General features: G+C 40.4%; 1 protein-coding gene and 1 pseudogene across 8 annotated transcripts; one reads left to right on the top strand and one right to left on the bottom strand.

Moving 5' to 3' along the window:
* Positions 1-337: 337 nt before the first annotated feature.
* On the bottom strand, positions 338-24,075 carry LOC138922832 (disks large-associated protein 5-like). 8 transcript variants are annotated; one of them, XR_011435958.1, is made up of 10 exons: positions 22,690-24,073; positions 21,365-21,442; positions 19,408-19,679; positions 18,556-18,671; positions 18,012-18,135; positions 14,796-14,953; positions 9,506-9,598; positions 4,345-4,561; positions 1,615-1,796; positions 338-970 (listed from the first exon to the last, which is right to left on the bottom strand). XR_011435958.1 is itself a non-coding variant. In XM_070259191.1 (10 exons), exons 5-10 carry the CDS (start codon positions 18,052-18,054, stop codon positions 926-928), a joined length of 603 nt encoding a protein of 200 aa, XP_070115292.1. In that variant the 5' UTR covers positions 18,055-18,135; positions 18,556-18,671; positions 19,408-19,679; positions 21,365-21,442; positions 22,690-24,071; the 3' UTR covers positions 338-925. The 8 variants fall into 8 exon arrangements, 7 of the variants coding, with proteins under 7 accessions (XP_070115292.1, XP_070115291.1, XP_070115293.1 ...); XM_070259191.1 differs by lacking the exon at positions 1,615-1,796 and adding an exon at positions 2,910-2,956 and having other exon boundaries at positions 22,690-24,071; XM_070259190.1 differs by lacking the exon at positions 1,615-1,796 and adding an exon at positions 2,910-2,959 and having other exon boundaries at positions 22,690-24,069.
* On the top strand, positions 4,557-9,887 carry LOC138922833 (PWWP domain-containing protein 2A-like; annotated as a pseudogene).
* Positions 24,076-25,098: the final 1,023 nt, after the last annotated feature.

Raw genomic sequence — 25,098 nt, 5'->3', positions numbered from 1 at the left:
ATCGTGATTGATATAATTCTCTTCAGGGGAAGAAGGCATTTCCTTCAAAGGTTGTCAGTTATGTCAAAGGAAAAAGGCAAAACTTTAATGGGCACCTCTAATAATTTGACCATTTGAAACAGCAGCATGTAAACTGAGTTCAGAATCCAGATAGCTCATCTAAAGAAACGCAGTACACCTGGGAAATGCAGCCTGCAAAGCTGCTCAACACCAGCAAATTTAAGAGTTCAAACTAAGAATAGCGTATGAAAGGATGTAAATATTCCTGTCAAAGTTTAACATATTTTGATTAAACTGAAGAATGTTCATAAGCTGTGAATATACTTAGCTTAAAGTTTTGTTTTTTTTTTTTAAAGATTGTCAACAGTTATCTCAGTTGCCAATGTTTTTTTCTTCTTTTGCTCTTTCTCCCCAAATCCCCCTGTTACATAGTTGTATATTTTTAGTTGTGGTCCTTCTAGTTGTGGCACATGGGACACCACCTCAGCGTGGCTTGATGAGCGGTGCCATGTCCAAACGAGTGAAACCCTGGGCCACCGCAGAGTAGTGCACGAACTTAACCCCTCGGCCATGGGGCCGGCCCTAAGCTTAAAACATTTTAAACAAGAGAGGCTAGGCACAGTGCATTTTTTATTCTGCATAAAGTAAAAAATATCCCCACTTCCCCTGAAAAACAGTGTCATATCTAAAACACATGATAGTAAATATTAACAATTAAGATGTTACATAACAATATATACATGAACATGAATCCATATTCTTTAACTTTTCAGTATTCGAAGAATACACTGCAGCATGGAGATTATGACAAAAATGTTTTGCTTTTACTAATTCACAGTTCTTCTGGTTGATTTACATTAGGAGGCATTCGAGGTGAAAAGGCACTTAAGCCCCCACCAAAGGAAGCGTGCCTGGCGTGGTCCTGTCACTTCTCCACCTGCGTGAAGGGATCACTGCACCCCGGGCGTGGCTAGAGAACAAAGTCAGAGAAGTCACTAAAGTAACATTCAAGTTTCACCAACTTAGTCTGCAACATTGCAAGTTAATAGTGGATTAATTAATAACATAACATTTTTGTACCTAATAAAATTATTAACATAATGATTATGCTACTTTCTAGCAGATATAATGTCAAAACTATAGCTTTTTTCATTGAAAGGGTGACTAACATGTAAATAGACTCAGCAGCACATGCAGAATGAATAAAACTGAGGCCACATCTTAAGCCACTTATGTAGAGTCCACAAATCCTAACCCATAGAGCCGCACTTAATATGCCTTTTACTAGTCGGATCCTGTGGGATCCTTTCCTCTGTTCCCCCTCAAGCCCCAGTTCAGGCTCAAATGATGCCATGGAGCAAGTCATAATTTGGGTGTGAAATGGACAGGGGGGACCAACAAAAAATATATCAAAAAATCAAAATTCTAATATATACAGAAGTAGAAAAGAATTCACAAGGAGAGTAAATTATAAGGTACTAAGATTTATCAGCAAGATAATGTATAGATAACTGTGAAGTACTTGTAATCATATTACTAATATATGAAAAACAGAATATTGTGATTCATTAGCTTCCAGATTTACTTATAAGATCATATATTATCAGAACCTACCATTCTGAGTTCAGCTCTAGGAACAAGATGAAGTCAAGTTTCTATAAATGGGCCTTATGCCGAAATGCCTGACCCTCTGGTCTCAGCCTGCGATTAAAGGTAGCTGGAACCAAGAAGGACCAGAGTGTGGGTCACAGTAACACACTTCTTTCTGCCCCGGAGACACCAGGCCACCCAGAAGCCTGAAAACCAAGAAGGCATCTTTGAGAGCCAATGAAAGCCAAGATAACAGAGGTCCTGAAGGAACTGGTGGCTTCAGGAAGCCAAGCATTGGCCAGGCTTCATGAGGTTAACAACAGCTGCTGCTGTTTGATCCCACACTTGCCATAATGAATTGTTTACATTCTGAAATCAAAGATCAACAAACCAAGGCCATTCCCTGAGCCATTTTAGCAATTGCCCTGGAAAATTTCAAGGTAAGGCTGTACACCAGAGTTTCAGCCGGGCTACACATTAAAATGACCTGGCACAGGTCTACCCCAGATCGCTGAACTACAACCACGTGGAAGGGCAGAAAGCCAGGGCAGCAAACACTCAGTGGGCAAGAGAGCACTGCTGCATCGTGCCCGTGCCAGTGGCCCTGAACACGAGGCAGACGCTCTGCCTGAGACAGGCCCAGGGTGGATCAGGGAAATGGAGCCCTGAAGTTACAGCATGCTTTAGGAACATAACACATTCATATCCCTCTCCTCATAAGAGATTAAACGTGTGCAGCTGTGCCTGGACATGAGGCAACACGGGAGAGACGAGAGCGTCCACGGGAAGGCTGCCCAGAGGGCTGATGCTGGAGCTGGAGTTAGAGGCAAGAGGTCACCAAAAGTAAAGGCTGGGGGCTTCCAAATAAAATGGAACATAATTAGAGTAATCTAAGCAAATTAAAACGAAAACAGCCAGTGACACCTGAAGCTAGGCTAGACATCGTGTCCCCAAGCACATGCTTCAGATGGGTGGAAACCTTGCCTTACACTTTCCTGCATCACTTAGAAACACCTGCATAACCCGGGCCACATGTTCGATATTCATGTACTCAACCGACTTGTCACAGCACATTTGACACATGAGTCACATAAGGAAATACACCTTCAGAGCTTAATACTAAAACAAACTATATTTTAAAGTATGTAAACACGAAATTTTGTTCCCATTTTGATAAAAATGAATAACAAATGGATTTCAGAGTAAAAAAATAAGATGTAAATTTTAAACTGCATTTCAATTAAAAACTGAGTAATATTCATTTTATAAAACAAGTCTAGAATATAAAAGAACTTTTCAGATTAAGTTGGAAAACTTACTGAATCAAGAAGATGGCATTCAGTCATGAGATTTTTATTATCAAATACTGCTGAAAAAAAATTTTTAACTTTTTAAATATTCTCACAGTCAAGGGTTATTAGAAATGGACAAAGCTTTGAAAGATATGAGAAGTTCCATATATCAAATGCTAAGACAAAAATATAGGTCATCTTATGCTATAACAGTTTTTCAAAATTCTCATCCTTTATTTCAGCATAAAAAGGGACTTCTCCAAGCAAATCTCATTCTTGTAACATTAAAGGTGCCCAAAAGAATCTCAATGAAGAACCCAGCTGGGGAACATGAAATGTCCAGCCAAGGTGATGTTTATTTTGCGTTAGGCACCAGCCAGAAGAGCACCACAGAGCAGCAGAAGAGAGGAGGCAGAACTATCACACGCTATATTATAACAGAAACGCAAGAGCCCTTTCCTAATGCATGACAATCACAACAAAGTAGGTAGGAGTAGGCATTAGGGAAGAAAAATTGGTCATTTGGAAGAAAGGTTTGACGATGTGTGTTGAAAAGGAGGAGAACTAATAAAACTTTAGGGAATTTCTCTAATTCTGAGTCTTCACAAACAATGAAGGATCCCAAATAGTTTGGTCTAATGTAAAATGCTACTTATATCCAACATGGATTAGTATCTGCTGTTGATTTTTTTTTTTTTTCTTTTTTTGGTGAGGAAGATGGCCGCTGAGCCAACATCTGTGGCAATCTTCCTCCATTTTGTATATGGGATACCACTGCAGCATGGCTTGATGAACAGTGTGTAGGTCCGTGCCCAGGTTTCAAACCTGCAAACCCTGGGCCACCGAAGCATAGTGCAGAAGCCCAGCCACTATGCCACCAGGAAGGCCCAGCCCCTGTTGTTGATTTTTAATAGGTCTACCACAACCGGGGTCTACCTCAGCTGATTTCCTTGGAATATTTTGAAATTAGCACATTTACTGTTTCAAAAGTTCTGGGCAAAAGTTTTGATACAAATGAAAATAAAACCAAACCCAACTTCCATAAGCATCATTTTTTAAGCACAGCCAGAGAAGTGTGATGGTTTGGTGCCTAAGCTTCCTTTGCATCTGAAATTCTCATCCAGCCTGGCACCAACCTGAAGGAAATCACCTCACTCCTCATCATCTCCCTTCCCTCTTGGGACCTGTGACCTTTCTCCCAGGACCATGGGGTTAGGGGCTAATAACAGAAGTGAAGTCACTTAGCAAACACAGAAAAGCAACTTCAGGAGATTTGTCACTTCAAGTAATCTAATCCCATCCATCAAATGAAATCTGCAAGTGTTTGGGGGTGAGGATGTCATCTATTTTCCAGAAATCACAGACAGCTTATATCACTTCCTGTGAAAATTTTTTCACCTGCTGTACAAGCTCCCATCCAACCCAAATACTTTTCTTAAGCAGTCTCAGCAGAAAAACTAACCTGAGAACGATTTAACGGGACTTTCGATTCTAAAAGATCCAGCGTCAAACATTATATGATCAACTTCCTTCGGCACCGCAGAGCCCACGGCCTCAGCACGCTCTCCCGGCTGCATCCTCTCTCTCACTGCCTTCTTCACAGCAGCGAGGCGACCCCCGTCTGGGATCCCAGCACCATCCTGTTTTGGTTCACTCGCTATACCTGAAACAAATTTGTCCTACAAAGAGAAATTATGACATTTACTAAAGCAACTCGTTACCACCTTATAAGAAAAATAAATAAAGCATACCTGAAATATTTCACACATCCGTCTTATACTTATCAAGTTCCTAGTATGTGCTAAACGTGCTGGGGGTCAAAGGTAAAGGACAAAGTTCCTGCCCTCAAGGAGTTAGTCTAGGCTGTTGTCATTTAATGTAAACAAAGACAAGACCCCTCAACATGTCTAAAAACTGATGGAAACTAGAGAACGAGGCTAACTGATGGGAGGAGAGGTCAATGAATAAGAGGTCTGAGGGAATGGTTTCAAAGTACAGATAAAAGATTAGTTTGATTTTACCTGTTCAGTAATCTTAACAGTGGCCTATAAAGTAAAGTAGGAGAGGACCAGGAGGAGGGAGAAGCCAGGAAGAAATGGCGGCAGCGCCTGCAGCGTCCCCCGGGGAGGCTGAGCCGGAGATGGAGCCCGTCCCCGCAGCGAGGCCGTCACGGACCCCCTCCCGGTCACGGCCACTGAAGCCTCGGTGCCTGACGGCGAGGCCGACGGCCAGCAGTCCTCTCCTCAGGCCGAGCCGCCGCCGCCGCCGGGGGAGCTCGCCCGCAGCCCGGAGGCGGCGGGGCCGGGGCTGGAGGCCGAGGAGAAGCCGCCCGCCCGCCGGGTGCTGGAGCCGCGGCAGCCGCGCTCAGGAAGGGCCGACCCTCGCCTTCCCCTGCCCGCCGCCCGAGAGCCCCCGGCCCCCGAGGAGCGCCCGGAGCCGCCGCGGCCCCAGCCCGCAGCCCCGCGCTCGTGCCGCCGGCGGGCGGGACTCCGCGCTGTCGCAACTCATCCCCGCTCAGAGGTGCGGGTCACGCTGCACCCCGTCATTGAGGACGCGCTCGTCGTGTCGTTCCGCCTCGGGGAGAAGCTCTTCTCCGGGGTCCTCACGGATCTGTCCAAAAGATAGGAAGTGCAGAGACTCCCTTTCACGGCTCTCCATTCTGTTTCCTGCAACAGCACACACTCCGATGGTTTGGGCCCCGTGGGACCCTTGTGACAGTATTTCCCAAAAGGGAATAGAAGGATAAACCCGAAGCTATGCAGCTTCAAAGTAACACATTCCAAGAAGGGACAGAAGTCCAGCGTGAAGCGAATGGTGCTGTTCCTGGGGATCCCCGTCCTGTCCCGCCTCCCCAGCCGAGCTTGGCTGAAAGCCTGTGGACTTCCAAACCACCTCCTCTCTTCCACGAAGGAGCACCTTATCCTCCCCCTTTGTTTATCAGGGACACATATAACCAATCAATACCTCAGCCACCTCCGTGGAAAATTAAGCGACCCAAACGAAAGACCCAAACAGGGAAGAACCTACTTCAATAATGAATGCTATTAAACTACGGCCCCGGCAAGTCCTGTGTGACAAATGTAAAAACAGTGTTGTTGCTGAAAAAAAGGAAATTAGAAAAGGCAGTAGTGCAAGTGACTCTTCTAAATACGAAGATAAAAAACGGAGAAATGAAAGCGTAACTACTGTGAACAAAACACTGAAAACTGACCATAAAGTGGATGGGAAAAACCAAAATGAAAGCCAGAAAAGAAACGCTGTGGTTCAGGTTTCAAATATTGCTCACAGCAGAGGCAGAGTAGTCAAAGCTTCTGCTCAGGCCAACACATCAGAAGCTCAGTTAAGTACCAGAAAAGTGCTCCAGAGTAAGAACATGGATCATGCAAAAGCTCGAGAAGTGTTGAAAATTGCCAAAGAAAAGGCACAAAAGAAGCAAAGTGAAACCTCTACGTCCAAAAATGCACATTCAAAAGTCCCTTTCACACGCCGCTATCAGAAGCCTAGCTCAGGTTCCCTTCCACCTCGGGTTCGTTTAAATTTACAAAGGTACAGGAATGAAGAAAATGACTCCTCTCTGAAGACAGGACTTGAGAAAATGCAGAGTGGCAAGATGGCACCCAAGCCCCAGGCTCGCTGCACCTCTACCCGCTCAGCAGGTGAGGCCCCTTCAGAAAATCAGAGCCCCTCAGACGGCCCTGAAGAGGCCAGCTGTGCGGTTCAGGACACAAACGAAGTGCTTGTGCCTGGTGAGTAGGAGGAACCACAGACACTGGGCAAAGAGGGCAGCAAAAGCAATATCTCTGTTTACATGACCCTAAATCAAAAGAAATCTGACTCTTCCGGTGCGTCAGTGTGTAGCATTGATAGCACGGATGAGCTGAAATCCTCCAACTCTGAGTGTAGTTCTTCTGAAAGCTTTGATTTTCCTCCAGGCAGTATGCATGCACCTTCCACCTCCTCCACTTCCTCCTCTTCAAAGGAAGAGAAAAAGCTCAGTAATTCCTTGAAAATGAAAGTCTTTTCCAAAAACGTCTCTAAATGCGTCACACCAGATGGCAGGATCATATGTGTAGGGGACATTGTTTGGGCCAAGATATATGGCTTCCCTTGGTGGCCAGCCCGTATTCTTACTATAACTGTGAGCTGGAAAGATAACGGCCTTTTAGTTCGACAGGAGGCCCGTATTTCATGGTTTGGGTCTCCAACAACATCTTTCCTTGCTCTTTCGCAACTCTCCCCCTTTTTAGAAAACTACCAGTCATGCTTTAATAAGAAGAGAAAGAGCCTGTATCGCAAGGCTATCACAGAGGCAGCTAAGGCTGCCAAGCAGCTGACCCCTGAAGTGCGGGCTCTGTTGACACCGTTTGAAACGTGAACATGGACAGGAAGGTAGGCAAGAACCATTGGAAGGCACCACAGATCTCCTAATTTAGTTAGGAGTAACTTCTATGAAATAGCCTGGCCAAATTGGAGAGAGAAATTGCACTCAGCTGGCTGCTTTTTTTTATACTTACCTTATAGCCATTTTTAGACTGAGAAGCTTAAACTGAAGAAGCAATCAAATTTTGTCTTAAGGAAGTGAGAGTTTAGCAGTATTTTTGAGTTTTGACGTCTAAAACCATCCCAAGGCAGAGGAGCCATAGCCTCAACTGAAAATGAATCTTTTGCAGGGACTGTTAATTGCCATTTGTACCTAGTACTGTGTGTATGTGTGTATATATATGCGGACACGTACATATGTGTGTGTGTATATACACATATATATATATGATATAGCCTGTCACTATGTGACACAGGTTGCATATTCGGATTGCAGTAAGGCTGGTGAGCTAGGGGGAATAGTGTGGATATTTAATGACTACTTGCTTTTTAATTAACGAACACTTAGCCTTTCTATGTGCATAATGGTGCAAGAATGGCGCATAGGTGTCTGAAAAACTGAGATGCTTGCTATTATTCTGTTGCAGACTGGGTACCTAGCCCAGTATTTGAGACTGAGTCTGTCACAGCTGGCTAGGTTTGAATCATCACTCTCTCTCTTCCGTCCAATGGTTATTTAACAAAAACTTTCAAACTTCTGGGTTGGGAGTTTAGATAGCTTTGTCTTTGGATATGTAAATAGTCGATTGCTGAATTTGGTCAGATTTCCTGACTGGCTGTTCCTAAATTCCTAGGATACGTCCTAGTAAATTACACTTTATGAATTAATTGTCATATGTGTAATTGTTGCATTTTGGATGTACCTAATTTGATAATTTTTAAAAAATATTTTCATTTAAGGTATCTGTTTGCAGGTCAGAAAATGAGAAAATGAAATTGTGTAATGCTCTGAAATGTAAAAAAACAAGCTGTAAATAAAATCAACTAAATCCAAAAAAAAAAAAAAATAAAGTAGGAGAGAAACACTGGTGGTAAGGGGCAGAATTACAAGGCTCTGATATAATGCTATCTTGACACAGCCATTGTCTGCGTCGCTGGTGGTGTTATGTTCCCAGGACTAAGCACCGGATAAAAAATGCCCACAGGAGGTCCAAATGTCCCAGCATCCTTCCTGCTTAATAGACTTGAAATTCATTCAATCAATCTCGTCACTGTCCTCAGGGCCTTTGTCATTAGTAAGACATTACCAATGTCTTACTAAGACATTACTTCATTAGTAAAATAAGGAGACTTCATTAGTAAAAGAATCCTACAATAATCCTTTAATACTCTAACATCTTAAACTCCTAAGACAGAATTCAAAACAGAGTTTTTATTTAGATTACACAGCATAATAAAGTACCAGTTTAGAAACCTGATTTTACAACCAGAGGTGTTTTTCTAAAATCTAAAAGAAAAAGTGACAGGGCTCCAAGGTGGCTTGAGAAGTAGCAATCTGAACCAAAAGCTTGGAGTTAAAATATTTTAGGAAAAAAATTACTACAAATAGATAAGAATGGAATCTATCATGTCAACAAAGCCAATTTTACAGAGAAAATAGGAACTTTTCCATGATAAAATTTGGGAAGAAGAGAGAGAGTCTAAGAGTCATTGTTCCTCTTTTCTCCTTAAAAAGTTCCTTCATTTTGAAATACATCATGCACAAGAGTATAGAAAGCAGAGATGGCATAGCCTGTGGGTTAAGAACATGGGTTCTGGAGTGAGAAACCCAGCTCCACCCTGAGCATGTGCTCGAGTCTTCCTGGCCTCAGATTCCCCACCCGAGGATAACGGCACCCACCTCACAGGACTGTTGTGAGGATTAACTGAGTCAATGTGTGTGAGGGCCTGGGAAGCATAGTTGGCACATACTAAGCATTATATAAATTATTTACTACTGTTATTATTACTACAAAACAATGGTTAGGTACAATCTAAAGAATAAAACACACTGGTACATACCACTGCTTAGCAACTCAGAAGCTCTCAGGGGGACCAAATCCAATCTCAGCCTCCACATCCCCACCCAAGAAATGAACATCCTGAATTTTGTGTTGACCTTTCCTCACTCTTTGAAGACAATCAGGACATTGTAAGTAATAGATGACACGTTTTGTGAAATGATGAAAAACCTGAAGCTAAATGTTTCTAAAGCTTAAATTCATTAAAGTAAAAGAGTCTATATTAGAAATCCACAAATTTACCTGAAACACATCTTTGCTCGTACTGCAGGCTTTCTCCCATCCACACTCCTCAAGTATGGTGAGACTGTTGAATTTGTGGCGCAGATCCTGTATCTGTTAATAAAGCACAAGTTTATCAGATTAATGCTAACCATATTAAATTCACAAACTAATGAACAAAAGTTTCCCAAAAATTGACGACTGGGACTGGTGACATAAATTTAGACTGTCATTTTCAATTTAGTATTCAAATCACTTCTTATGGTAAAATTGCTCATTGTTATTTTATGTTATAAACCTCAAAAATCTACATAAAGGATGTCATATGTGAATAACTCTCCTAAATTATTTTGATGACTAAAATGGTAGGAGAGATATCCTAAATTATACAGTGTGAACACAATCTCTCTCCCTTTTGTTGTTCTTGTTGTTGTTTTTTACAGTTTATTTATCCCTTCTCCTACTGAGGAGCATATTCGTTGCTTCCAAGTCTTGGCAATTATGAACAAAGCCGCTATAAACTTTTGTGTGCACATGTTTGTGTGGACACAGGTTTTCAGCTCATTTGGGTAAACACCAAGGAGCGTGACTGCAGCATCATATGGTAAGACTCTGTTTAGTTTTGTAAGAAACTGCCAAACTGTCTTCCAAAGTGGCTGCTCCATTTTGCACCCCCATCAGCGATGAATGAGCACTCCTGTTGCTCCACATCCTCACCAGCATCCGGTGCTGTCAGCGGTTTGGATCTTTGCCACTCTAATAAGTGTGTACTGGTGTCTCATCGTACTTTTAACTGGCAATTCTCTAAGGGCATATGATGTTGAGCATCTTATCTTTTCATACACTTACTTGCCATTCATCTGTCTTCTTTGATCAAGTGTCTGTTCAGGTCTTTTGCCCATTTTTTTTTAAAGATTTTATTTTTTTCCTTTTTCTCCCCAAAGTCCCCTGGTACATAGTTGCATATTCTTCGTTGTGGGTCCTTCTAGTAGGGGTGTGTGGGATGCCGCCTCAGCATGGTTTGATGAGCAGTTCCATGTCCACGCCCAGGACTCGAACCAACGAAACACTGGGATGCCTGCAGTGGAGTGCGCAAACTTAACCACTTGGCCACTGGGCCAGCCCCCTTTTGCCCATTTTTTTAATCAGGTTGTTTGTTTCATCATTGTTGAGTTTTAAGAGTTCTTTGTATATTTTAGAAAACAGTCCTTTATCAGATAGGTCTTTTGCAGAATTTTCCCCCAGTCTGTAGCTTGCCTTCTCTTTCTCTTGATGCAATCTCATTTTATTTTTATTTTTTTGGTGAGGAAGATCGGCTCTGACCTAACATGTGTTACCAATCCTCTTCTTTTTTGCTTGAGGAAGCCTAGCCCTGAGCTAACATCTGTCCCAATCTTCCTCTATTTTGTATGTGGGTCACCGCCACAGCATGGCTTGATGAATGGTGTAGGTCCATGCCTGGAATCAGAACCCGCAAACCCTGGGCCAATGAAGTGGAGTGTGCCAAATTTAACCACTATACCACTAGGCTTACCCTGACACAATCTCATTTTAAAGGATTCAAATAATATACATACTAGGAGGATGGGAATATATGATCCCCATCCTTCTGGTATTTCCAATCTCCTCCAAGTGGTAACCACTGTCAACAGTTGGGTAAATATGCTTTGAGTCTCCGTACTATGCATTTATACAAATAGGTACTCTCAATCTCCCTCTCTCTAAAAAGTTAAATGTCAAAAAGACTCAGGATTACACTTATGACTAATTGATTTTTAACAAAAGTGCCAATGCAATTCAATGAGGAAAGGATAGTTTTTTTCAACAAACAGTACTGGGAAAAGTGGATATCTGCAAGAAAAAACATGAATTTGGCCTCTTTCCTACACCATACACAAAAATGAACTCCAGAGCCAGCCCTGGTCAAAGTTCGGTATGCTCTGCTTTGGCAGCTCAGGTTCGGTTCCCAGGTGTGGAACCACACCACTTGCCTAGTAGTAGCCATGCTGTGGTGGCAGCTCACACAGAAGAACTAGTAGGTCTTACAACTAGAATATACAATTATGTACCGGGGCTTTGGGGAGGAGAAAAAAAAAGAGAGGAAGACTGGCAACAGGTTTGCTCAGGGCAAACCTTTCCTAGCAAAATTAATTGATCACAACTTAATTTTTTAAAAAAATGAATTCCAAATGGGCACAGACCTAAGTGAAAGAGATAAAACTTTCAGAAGAAAATATAAGATAAAATCTTTGTGACCTATGTTTAGGCAAAAAGAGTTCTTGGAAATAATGCCAAAATCACAACATTAAAAAAAATTGATAAACTGAACTTCATCAAAATTAAAAACATCTGCATTTCAAAAGATACCACTAAGAAAACTAAACAACAAGCCACACACTGGGAGGAAATATTTGCAAATATTTCTGATAAAGGACTTGTATCCAGAATATACAAAGAACACTTACAACTCGATAATAAAAAGACAAACCCAATTAAAAATGGGCAAAAAGATTTGAATAGATATTTCACCGAAGAAGACATATGAATGTCTAATAAGCACATGAAAAGATGCTGATCATCATTACTCGTTAGGGAAACATGAATCAAATCTACAATAAGACAGTTCAAACCCCACAGGATGGCTCTACTGAGAGAGACAGGAGCAAGCACTGGTGAGGATGTGGAGCAACAGGAGCTCTCACACACCCCTGTTGGGCACATGAAAGGGTGCAATCACTTTGGAAAGCAGTTTGGCAGTTTCTTAAAAAGTTAAACACAAATCTACTACATGATCCAGCCATATCTTCCCAAGCGAAAGAAAACATGCCCATATGAAGATTTGTAAGTGAATATTCATAGATTATTCGTAATTGTGAAATAGTGGAAACAGCCTATATGTCCATCAACTGGAGAATAAAGAGTGATGTCTCCATGAACTGCTACTCAGCCATGAAAGGAACAAAGTACAGGCACGCCCTGCAACACGGAGGAACCACAGAGACACCACGCCGAGGGAAAGAAGCCACATACAAAAGACCGCATATTGGGTGATTCTACTGAGAATGAAACGTTCAGAAAAGGCAAATCTACAGAGACAGTAAGGAGACTCGTGGTTGCTTGGGACTGGGAGTGGCAGTGGGAACTGACTGAAAACAGGCAAGAGGCATCTTTCTGTGGTGATGAAAATGTTCTAAGTTTGGATTGCAGCGATGGTTGCACAACTCTGTAAATTTACTAAACATCATTGACTTTTACACTTAGAATGGGCACATTTTATAATACGTAGATTATTTATTCTCAGTACAGCTCTTCAAAATAAATAAAAGCCCCAGGGGCCAATTTGAAGAGGCTCCCACTGGCCAAAGCTGGGAAATGAGCATCACTAAGGATAATGACTGTAAACGATGCCAACACAAATACTTTTAAATCCATAAAATAATTATGATACTAAGAAAGACAAAATTATTTGGTCACCATTGAAGGATGCTAGTGAACCAACTCATTATTATGTCAACTGGTCATAAAGTAATGCTGACATTATTCTGACTCCATAAACACTATTCACTTCTGGGCCATATAATTACCAGGATATTGTGTTTCTTCACATTTTTCTCTAGACTTCATCATTGCTTTGCTTTTTGTTTGCTTAGTTTTTTAATGTATCTATCATCAATTTGCCTCTAAACTCGGCACAGTGTGTATAAATCCCCTCTTAATACAACTAGAAAAGCGAACCAATCGGGTATTCTATTCCGTTCAGCCTCAGAGACAGCATCTTGCCGAGCCCCAGCCTCCTGCTCCAGTCTGAACTGAACGGCTGCTTCCTAAGCCCGCTGCCCACCCTCTTTACTCACCTCAGCCACAATTCCCTTAGACTTTTTGGGGATCTGTCCCAGCTCCTTCCCCTTTCTTGGCTTACTCCCTCATTTTTGTGAGGGCCGTTTTCAATTTCCTGAGAAAGGGTGCATGGGAGGTAAAGTTTCAGACTGTGTGTGTCTGAAGCATGCCTTTCCACCCTCAAGCGTGACTGGCTGGGTATACAACGCCAGGCTGAGTGCTCTTTGCCCTGAGAAGTTTGAGGCCATTGTTCTCCCAGCTTTCGATGTCGATGTTGAGAAATCTAGGGCTATTCTGATTTTTGACCCTTTGGATGAAACTTGTTTTGCTCTCTGGAAGTTTCTAGATGTCTCTCCTCATCCCAAGAGTTGTACAATTATATTTCATTGTGCATTGGTGTGCGTCTACTCTGACTCACAGTGCTAGGCACTCAATGGGCTCCTTCAATCTGGAATTCAGGTCCTCCACTTCTCGAAAAATGTCAAACTATTTCATTGATCATTTCCTCTCCGCTATTTTTTCTGTTCTCTTTTTCTGGAATTCCTATTATTTGGATATTATACTTCCTAGACTGGTCCCCTTAATATTCTTATCTAGTCTCTCCTATTTTCTCTCTCTTTTTGCTCTAATTTATGGGAGATCTCAGCTTCATATTCCATCTTTCTAGTGAATCTTACATTTCTGCTCTTATAGTTTTTAACTTCAAAGAGCTCTTGTTGTCGTTCTCTGAATGTTCTTTTTTTCATAGCTGTTCTTATTTGGCAGAAAAAATGCCTGGTCTCTTTGAGCATATTAACACTTGCTTTTAAAGTTCCTTCTCCTGGATCAGCCCACGGCCTCATCCAGACAGCTTCCTTCCTGTGCTGCTGCGGCCCCTTCTTCCAGGTTTCAGGCTGTCTGCAAATGTCTCACAGTTCTTGGCCACTGGTTCTTGAAATAGTATTTTATATGCTTATTTCTAAAATAAGCTCAAAAAGCCAGAAAGTGTCATCTCCTCCCAACCTTCACTGATCTTCCTAGTAACTGCCTCTATCAGCACTTTTTACACCAGATTGGAATGACGTGCTATGTCTGACTCTGATAAAACTATAAACTCCTCTGGGGTAGAGAATGTGCCTTATTTGTCAGCTCCTCGTCCAATGCCTGGCACACAGCAGGGACAATAACTGCTGGATGGACCCAGCTACTGAAGACTCGTCCTCATTTTCTCACATGTGGAATAATCACAGACTAGGCAACAGCTGAATAGAATCTCAATTTCCAACCCTGATAGAAATTATCCTGACAGTATGTGGGAGGAGGGGACAGCAGCCATAAAATTTAGACAGTGCTTTACAGTTTGTAAAGGGACTAATATCTCATTTAATACTACAGATACCTAAGCAGCCTCTACTACTCCCATTTTACTACTGTTGCCTCACTTCCAAAAACATGCTACTCGAAAGTTAATCCATTCCAAATCCTGACCACAAACCTGAAAGCTGGCCATGTCCCAGAATCCATCCAGGTCTGCACAGGTGGTATCCTTTTCGCTTTGTTTGTATTCCAAGTTGTCCACCAGTTCTTCAAACTGTTTGAATATTTCTGCCTTAAGGAGCCTTTTTTGACCAGCTGCGAGGGGAATGAGATCTTCTGCTAAGGGAAAGATGAGATTTTCAAAAGCGAGAGAACAAAACAGGACCTTGATCGCAAGTCAGCCAGCTGATAGGACGACCTCACCCCAAATATCCTGGGGCTTCCAGAATCAAACTCTTACCTTAAAGCAAAACAAAAAAACATCGACTACAAAACTTTGTCATACAAATACTGAGCATTAACTGTCTGCTGCTGTTCCCACTAAAACGTAGCCATATTCATTCTCATATATGTTGCTACATAGTAAACAGCATTCTGCTCACCTTGTATTTTACAAGAATTCAACCTCAAACAGCTCACTGTACATCAGCATCTAAGGACTTCACACGGCACACAAGTGATTTTTTCTAAAAAGCTTCTCCAAATAAGATTAAGGAAATATCAGAAAATTTGTTCCATATTTATTTAGGTCATTTTCATTCAGAAAATATTTTGCATAATTAAACAATACTACATATAGATGTCACTCAAAAAGTCATAAAAAAAAATCTAATAATAAAATAGGCAAACGTTTAACTCCCAGGAATGATGGCTAACATTCTAATTACTTACACCTTATAAGTCATCTACCATTTTAGCACAGAGATACTAGTGAACATATGTTGAGATATGAAAATTCTTGCTATTTTGAATAACAAAACTATAAAGTTCAGCAACACTAGATTTTTGTTTCAGGTAAATGTAAACATATTAAAATAAACAATGCGGAGCCAGCCTGGTGGCCAAGTGGTTGGGTCCATGCACTCACCTTGAGCGGCCCAGGGTTCGCTGGTTCAGATCCTGGACACGGACCTACACACCGCTCATCAGGCCATGCTGTGGTGGCATCCCACACAGAAGAACTAGAATGACCTACAACTAGTATATACAGCTATATGTCGGGGCTTTGGGGAGAGGGAAAAAAAGGAGGAAGACTGGCAACAGATGTTAGCTCAGGGCCGATCTTCCTAAATACATACATAAATAAAATAAAATAAACAAAGCTAAGACAAAAAACATAAATGTTCCCTCCCCTTTATTTGGAATATATGCTTCAAGCTTCCTTTCCCACTCAAGGCAGTCGGTCAGTATTAATTCCTCTCTTTCATATTGGAGAATCTTTCTAAAATTATGACATATGTTTCAGTTTTACAAATGTTTCTCAAACTAATATCTAAGTATTAGCAATATGACACTTGTACAATAGTAATTTTCCAGAGCTGATGCTTATTTTATGAACTGTGATATATTAAAATCCATAAATACAAGTTGATATCCTATATATGTCCATCTTTCTACACCTAAAACTTATGTGGATGGTTAACGCCAAGAGCCACTCTCCAAGCTAATATTTCTAGTTCTTTCTGTTCTTATTTATCACAGATGAAACAGAAAGAACCAGACATGCCTGAGTTCTGTCTTTGGTTCTGGTATTGCCCATGGAACTAAGACCAACCCAACTCCCCAGAGTAAGTTGAAGCTAAACCCTGTAAGTCTGGAATTACAGTGTTAGGGCCTCACAGATTCTAATCAGTAGGTTTTGCTTGTCCAAGCGCAGTAGTTCTCAACACGGGTCAATTTTGCCCCCCAGGGGACATCTGGCAGTGTCTAGAGCACCTTTGTCACAAACCAGAGGAGTGCTACTGGTCTGGGATGTTACACAACATCCTGCGATGCAGAGGACGGCCCCACAACAACAATTATCCAATCTGAGTGTCAGTAGTGCCAGGCGAGAAACCCCGGCCCAAGATAAATTGAATCTGTCTCTTTATAAAAAGCATCTTAGCAGGAGAAACTGAGGATAGTTTTTTTCTTAGAAGAAAAATTTAGCTGTTTATATCTAATGAGAACTTAATTAATGAGAGAGGAGACTTGGCTTAGATCCGACATTATTTAGTTGGGTAAATTGTTTATTATCTCAATGTCTCAGTCCAACAACACAGTGGACTAGCTCATCTTTAAAATCCCTTACAATCATAAAACCTTATGTTCTACAAACAACTGAAGTGGCTCTGAAATATACTCATTCAGGATAGAACAAATGAGTATTAAAACTATAGGAAGGTAATATTTCTCCTCTATTTGATTGTCAAAGACCAAAGAAGTGGTTAGGACTGCATTGGAAAAGGTGTGAGAATTTTCTTGCTACATGCACTAAAGGACATAGTATGTCATCATTTCCTGTGTGATGTGGAGTGTTGGGGCCTTTCTCCAGATGCAGTCCTCTGATCTGTGACCAAGGCATTTAGGTGACATGGCATTTAGGTTCCCAAACAGGAACTCTAATTTTCAGTCTTCATAGTTGGAGAAACATAATCCTATTTCATGATTTAGTGGGCCAAGGAGCCTCCAATCATCTCCCTCTATCCTTCTTTTACAAAATAAACATTAACTTAGTTTCTTTATTTGAGAAAAAGAAAAGGTATGATAAAATAGGAACTCCCATATTTTGCTGAGGGAATGTAAATTGAGGTCTTTATTTATTTGCACAGGAGAGGATTGAAAAGCATCCAAGCTTGTTCTTTGCAGGCTTGACAGTAATACTACCAGACTGAACTCAATGGAAACAACCAGAATAGGGGCCTACTAAGTAAATCGTGGTGTATCCATACAATTGGATACTATGCGGCCATTAAAACACACAAAAAAACAGCATGAGAAAGTTCTTAAGGTACTAAAATGGAATATCTCCTCCATTTAACATTAAATGAAAAGAGAATAGTATACTTCTGCTTACATTTAAAAAATGTTTATCTACATATGCATTATGTATCTCTGGAAAAATTCACAAGAAATGAGTAACACTTGCCTCTGTGGAAGGTTCGAACTGTAGGGTTGGGAGCACAGTTGGAAAAAGGGTTTCTCACTTGTACCTCTTTTTATCTTTTAAGTTAGGAACCACAAGAATGTACTAGCCATTGAAAAAAATTTAATTTAAAAGATAAATAAAAATCACTCAATGTCAGTTTCCTCCTAATTCATCTACGTATTATATTAAGGTTCAAATAGTTTAATTTTGGTTTTAAATGTCTAGACATTAATACAAAATGCTTACACTGGGAACAAATGCACAGACCTGAAATGCAGCACATGTCGCTGCTGAGATGTCTGATCCTCATCTATTTCAAGTGTTGGGACTTCTTTTATTGGAAAGCAATGTAAATTTTCAGTAGTAGTTTCATTTTTATTTAAGACACGATCTATAGATTAAAGAAAACATTACATATACATTTCAAAGCAGCAACTCCTATGACATCCCCCACAAGACAAATTCCTTAAATCCTTCAATTTTTTCAACATTGAAATTGAAATTTTTAAATAAATTTAAAATTTAAATAAAATTTTATTTCTGCTTCAATGATTTCATTCATCAGATCTCCTTTTACAGTGTCGCTCAACGTTCTTCATCTCTTCAAATTTACATTTCGGTCCCCCTCTCAGTCTGTAGTCCTCATTCCAGCTCTGTCTCCAGATAGCCCTCCCCATGCTTTTCCGTTTCTTCTGACCCTGAGATCACACCCTGAGCTACATGGTGAGACATATGGTGAAAAGGGCTCGAAATGATCTCTGATAAATCATAACCCAGAGAAACAAGTAAAAAATTCATGAAAATACCATACCTGTGCTCTCAACTGTCAGAGAACTCAAAGGACGTCGTAATTCATCGGAATCTTAATGTACTGAAGTTTTACTTTTGCGTGCCAACATTTCTTTTGTTACTTCTGGAGCCTCATCACTAAACAAGAGCAAAAATACACTTCATGAAACATGAACCCCATATATCTCATTGAAGGATTTCAAAATTATGTTGTTTTTTAAAAACATGGGATAAAATAGAAATATGTTTGTTTTTTAAAACTTGTCTAATCTGGAGGGGAAAACCGTAAACACCTCCAGTGGGAAGGCCCGTCTCTGCTCCCTGCGATGAGATCCACAGATGCGAAGACCTCTCAACTGGACATACACACTTAGGAGTCTCAGATGCCGCAGAGCAGTTCCCAGTCAATCTGCCGCCAGCCGGCCTTTGGAAAGCAACCTTGCCATTTCTTTTAAAGATTCAAACTGATTTTTTCTCCCCACTTTACAGGTTAATCATTTTGTCTTTTGAGATAGCTTTTATAAAGTAATACTCAGTAAAAAAAAGACAAACAAAAAAATCCAAACCATGTCTGAACTACAGTATAGCAATTTCTTCTTTCTAAAAATTTATTTCTAAGTGTTACAATTAAGTCACTTCTTAAAAGCAAAAAAAACCCAAATTGAATCATGAAAATAATAATGCACAGAAAATATCAAACCTGTCAAATACATTATTGTAGCCTTCTGAAAAATTTTTTGGAAAGGTCAAATTTTCATGATTTATAATGAACATAGTTTACTAACTAAATGACTTAAAAAGCACAGGCCAAATCTAAGAAAGGCATTCGTCATGCATCTCAGCAAGGAATTCATTAATAACATCTCATTCTTACACTTCTGTTTTTAAAGAGATGCAGCTGTAACTGGCTGTCAAAGTAGCGGTACTTGTTGGAGTCCTAGGTGTTACGTCACAACTCTTCAGACCATCTGGCGGCCGAAACAGAAAATCTACTGGTGCGAAGGATGGCCTCCCTTTCATTTTTGCAGGATTTGTCTTACGTAACGTTTCCACTTTTGATAAGACTCCATCTGTATCCCTTCCGTTTGTCACACTGATTTGTGATTCCAAAGTATTTACTTCACTATCAACTTTAAAAGAAACGACCTGGATGTGAATAAACAGAACAGAGTGAGAGTCTCTCTTCTGGGGATATATTCCCCCAATGTTTTAGGCCCGAAAATGTGAAAGTTAAGAGATATGTCCCATGTACATAATTTAAGAAACAAAAACAAATACAATTAAATGTTTACATGGAGTCAGAAGACCAGCTACATAAACCATTGCTATGGTCCAGAAAGAGGGAGAACCAATCCATATTAAAAAAACTATATAATAGGTTTTAGGTATTACCAAAAATTAAAATATGTGAAAACTAAGGTGGAAAAATTCACTCACCTAACAAATACATATCTTTTTACTTAAATTATGTTGATAATTACAAAGGTTTGAGAATCAGAAATCCAATGTTTATTGGATTACTACTATTGTCAAGGACAAAATCCTTTTTTTAATAACTTTGGATTATTATAAATAACTTCATCATATGAGCAAAACCATTTTTCAATGTGACACAGTAAGATTAACCATATAAAATGTGAAGCGTATTTTCTTTTTCAAGTCAATTTGTTATTTGGTATTTTTTTACTGCAATATAATTGGCATACAACATTACATTAGTTTCAGGTATACAACATAATGATTCAATATTTGTATATTGTGCAGTGATCACCCCAGTAAGTTTAGTTAACATCCATCACCATGCACAGTTACGAATTTTGTTTTCTTGTGATGAGAACTTTTAAGATCTACTCTTAGCAACTTTCAAATATACAACATTATTAACTGTAGTCACCATGCAGTACATTACATTCTCTACTTACTTATTTTATAACTGGGAGTTTGTACCTTTCGACCACCTTTGCCAATTTAACCCACCCATTTCAACAGAATTTTTAGAGGTTTCTACGTCTCTGAGTTTTAATGAGATATGAATTGAAAGCAGAGTATTTCTACTCGGACGAGAGTTTAAGGGTAACACTGTCCCTGAGGCCTGTGTGGCTGCAAAGGTAGACACTAGTGATAATCCTTAAGGAGAAAACCAACCTTGAGGGAGGAGTGTGAGGTCCAGCTGCTCGCCTGTGAAGATCACCCTGTACTGCCTTCCTTGGAGGATCGATGTCTGATTTTTGGTAAGAATCTAGCCAGGTTTCTTACGCTTTGGCATAACTTTTTTTTTTTTTTTAAGGCTAAGGAATTGTAGCATGGATTATAAATTAAGGGACTGGGTCCTTGAAATGGTGGCTCTTTTTGAAGACTCTACCAGGCACTACGCTAGATGCTGTCAGAAACGTCAGGTGATTTAATTCTTGAAACTACTCTATGTAGATATTACATGTTACAGCTGGGAGAACAAACTCATAACTTCCCCAAGATTATATAGCCAATTGGAAGTGAGACAATAGGCAAACTCAGGCCTAGCTGAATCCAGAGTCAACGCATTTCACCCACTGCACCCGTCTCCTAGCCGATGCTCACATAAAGGTTTCCGTCAGCTGTGTTTTTATTTTCTCTCTTCTGTTAACCAAACTACACATTCTCTACCTATAAGGTTTTGAAGATGAGACACCTCATAAACCCTAACAGTAAACCCTCTTGATGCTTCCTTGTGCTTCAAGAGGTTTTCACACACGTGGAGGTTACCCTCTTGAAGCAGTTCTGTAAGCTTAATTTCAGCTTCATGAAAATCGCAATGAGATTTTCCAAATGTCTAGACATAAACAGATACTTACACTCTACCTTGCCTGGTTCTTCTTCGATCTTTTCGGCACGCCTTCCTTGATTGGGTACTTTTCTTTCTGTTTCATTATCTAAAATAAAAATGACATAACAGATCCATTTTGACTAGATAGAAAATTCTGCATTAAAAGTACTAGGTAAGGAGCCGGTCCAGTGGCATAGCAGCTGAGTTCATACACTCCACTTCGGTGGCCCAGGGTTTGCTGGTTCAGATCCTGGGCATGGACCTCTGCACTGCTTATCAAGCCATGCTGTGGCAGGTGTCCCACATATAAACTAGAGGAAGATGGGCACAGATGTTATCTCAAGGCCAATCCTCCTCAAAAAAATAAAAACGTCCTAGGTAATTTGGGAAAGACAAAAAGGCAACAATACGAATCTATGCCTTATAGGATTTTATGATTAAAAGTCATTTTAAAATATCCTATTTAAAAACGATAAAAACAGATATAACTTCCTGCCAAGTATAGGATATCTGTTTTCAAAACAAAAGGTGCTAATGTATTTTACCTTTTGCCTCTATCAAATGCATATTTATTATAGAAAATCAGGAAAAGAAAAGCATAAAAACAATGCAAAAAAAAAATCACCCCAGAGGGGCAGGCCCCGCTGCGCAGCAGGTAAGTTCACACTGCTGCTTTGGCAGCCCAGGCATTCAGATCCCGGTGAGGACCTACCCACTGCTTGTCAAAACCATGCTGTGGCGGGTGTCCCACATATAAAGCAGAGGAAGATGGGCACGGATGTTAGCTCTGAGCCACTCTTCCTCAGCAAGAAAGAAGAGGATTAGCAGCAGATGTTAGCTCAGGGCTAATCTTCCTCAAAAAATAAACAAATAAAAATCACTCAAGATGACATTATTCAGAAATCATCACTGCTGACACTTCAGGGTATGCTTTTTCAGTTTTTTCCTATGTTCACATATTCACATACATATTTTAGAATTGTGATCACACTGTTCAGAATTTGACCTGTTTTCTTTGCCCACTTAATATATCCTGAACCATGTCATGAAGTGTCTTTCACAGGATCGTTCTTAAACGGTACACTGTATTCCACCAAACAAATGGGCTGTAATTTACTGGGGCCATTAATCTTCACTTTGTGGCGCTGCCCACCGATGCACGTACTCCACCGCTTGAGCGCCCACTGTGTGCTAACTGGATGGTGGGGCACTGAACCTGTCTTCGGGACCTGGAATCTCCCGTTTCCTCCTCGCCTCCTCAAAGACGTACACGATGACTTTAAAAACTGAACACGAAAAACCTCAGGGACCAGAGCATTCTACTTCAGCCACTGATGAAGGAACAGTTCTCACCACGCGCCGCTCGCGTGGCCGGCGCAGCGGAGGCTGCTCCCGCGGAGGCTGCACTGGCGGCGCCTGCCCCCGAGGTCTGCTTCGCTCTTTGAGTCATCGACCGAGTGGTTCTCACGCACGTGGGCATTGCAGGCTGCCCTGCTGCGGGAACTACGAAATTAAATGCTTTCGGCAATTACTCAAGCATTGTTGCGGCAACATCAGAGCTTATAATAATTGCTAACACCCCTACCTTTTTTCTCGTTGGACACTTTCTTTTCAGAAGTTTGTCTTTGACCAGATCATGTTGCTTGAACATCACTCCTATTAATGATCTATTTAAAAGATTAGGTGGTACGTGATTTAATTGCTTAATGAATCAAATTACCACATTTTCAATCCGTATTTTGACCCCTCATCTGAAATCTGACTATTGTAAAGGACCCAGCAAAAAATCCACCACCCCAAATAAGATGAGATGAAAAAAGTTTTCCATTATATAGATTTCCTTACAAGCTTTTTGTAGAATCCTAGAATTTTGAAAATGCTAATAGCCTAAGCTATTCAAAATAGCTGACTATAATCTTCTGAGAGTCCTTAAACATACCAGCATGTTTTCGCTTCAAAACTTTTGAATTTTGTCTGGAAAAATCTTCTCCTGGATAGAAAACTCTTCCCACAGTGCACTCTCCAACTTCCTTGGAGACTTCATTCAAAATGCCACTGTCTCAGCGAGGCCCCATCAGAAGCTCACCCTGTACCAGCTTCAATACTCCCCATCTGCCTTCTCTTTTTTTTTTATTTCCCGCATAATACTAATGACCATCACATACTATGTATTTTTCTTTTCATTGCCTATCTCAGATGTAAGCTCCATGAAAACAGGGAAGGTTGCTTTATTCATTACTATATCCTAGAGACTAGAGGAACATGGTAGTGACTCAATTTATTGAATACATGAAACAGAGCCTTCTCACCTGATAAAGAGACATGCTATTTACCTCCTTGCCCACTTCACTTTATTTTAGTAATCGTCCTATTAACTTTGTTCATAATGGTGTTCTGAAGACCCATAAGTTTATCCCCCACCCTACGTGCTTTATATCCCTATCTGCATTTTATAATGACATGGATGCATAATAGAGCCCAGTAAACAAACAGAGTGACACACAGAGTTGGTATAGATCTCATAAGGGATGTTTGGCAATGAATATTTCAAGTGAGTACTTCCTTAGCATCTAGCCAAAACTGCTCTATGTCACCATACCAATAACAGGGAGTTTGGTACTGTTAACTCTAGGAAAATAATCACTCTGATTGAAGCTGATAATAGATTTAAAATGAATTTACTTACTCTGAGAAAAGGAGCATGATTCATCATTTTAGTAACAATTATCTCCTATCAACTACACCCTAGTCAGCTCCGTTTGGGCTTTGGCCTTTGACCTGGCAATCCATACAAGATGGAACAGCATTAAAACAATCAAAAGAAGATAAAGTTAAAAAAAGGAACTGCCATAATTTACTTCCATGTCTCATTACAAAATAAAGTTTCCATTTTAAAGTTAAATTTTACCCATAGCCATCTAACCCTTATTCATTTATGGCAAAAAGATACTTGCCAAAAAGATACTTGCTAACTTAAATTACTCTCTTTTCTGGTTCTGGTTTGATTTAAATTATGCTTAAAAGCCTCAAAACGTACTCATATTTCTCAGTGAGCACAAAGGAGAAATTTCATACTATGTTTTCCAGGTATTAGAATCCTTGTTAATATGATGAACTGGAAATATTTGGAAGGGGTCGATGAAGAGACTAGAGTATTAAGATCTCTTCTCTCCTGTTTATGAAAAGATACTGCACAGCTTACTTTCTTAGCTTTGACAGTTTGCCTTCAAATCCAATGATTATGCACTTCTCCTCTGTCCTTAAGAAAATGGAGACCTGATCAGAAAGCAAGGAAGAAATCCAGCAAGAGAAGGATTGATTAAAAGTGATAAGATATTTATCAACTCTAAAATTCCTGAAGAAGCACAACCAGACTTCTCCTCTAGATTAGGAGCCACTTGCTTCTCCAAATCTCAGGGAAGATCTAGTGCTGAAGAAACGAGGCACAAAGTAAACAATATTCAGCGATGGCTATTGTCTAAGTAGAATAAAAAACTACTGGTGAATCGTGTTATTTAACACAACAATGTGTGTCTTTTTCCCCCCTACATATAACACTTTGTAAATAGCTGTTTACAGTTTAGACCAATGACTGGTGCCTTACATACTCTTGAGAAGCCAGATTAAATTCAGCCCCTTCCAAGAGGTCTTCTCTGATGTTCCTCCAAACAGAAACAATCTCGCCCTCCTCGAACACATACACACCATATTTTTCTGTATCTTTCCACCTTGAGCTACATTCTACTACTTTTGGTCACTTCC

This window comes from Equus caballus, unplaced genomic scaffold (assembly GCF_041296265.1).
Source record: "Equus caballus isolate H_3958 breed thoroughbred unplaced genomic scaffold, TB-T2T haplotype1-0000016, whole genome shotgun sequence".
Classification (NCBI taxonomy): domain Eukaryota; kingdom Metazoa; phylum Chordata; class Mammalia; order Perissodactyla; family Equidae; genus Equus; species Equus caballus.
Note: the sequence above shows the minus strand (reverse complement) of the source record. Positions and strands in the feature narration are given on the sequence as shown.

Excerpts from the sequence above, each read along its gene's own strand:
- LOC138922832 (XM_070259189.1), bottom strand. The coding sequence starts at position 18,054 with ATGAGGATCAGACATCTCAGCAGCGACATGTGCTGCATTTCAG. Across the intron at positions 14,954-18,011 it reads CGACATGTGCTGCATTTCAG|AAGATCTCATTCCCCTCGCA; the intron begins GTCTGTGCATTT and ends TTCCCTTAGCAG. Across the intron at positions 2,957-4,344 it reads TCCCGTTAAATCGTTCTCAG|TATTTGATAATAAAAATCTC; the intron begins GTTAGTTTTTCT and ends TTTTTTCAGCAG.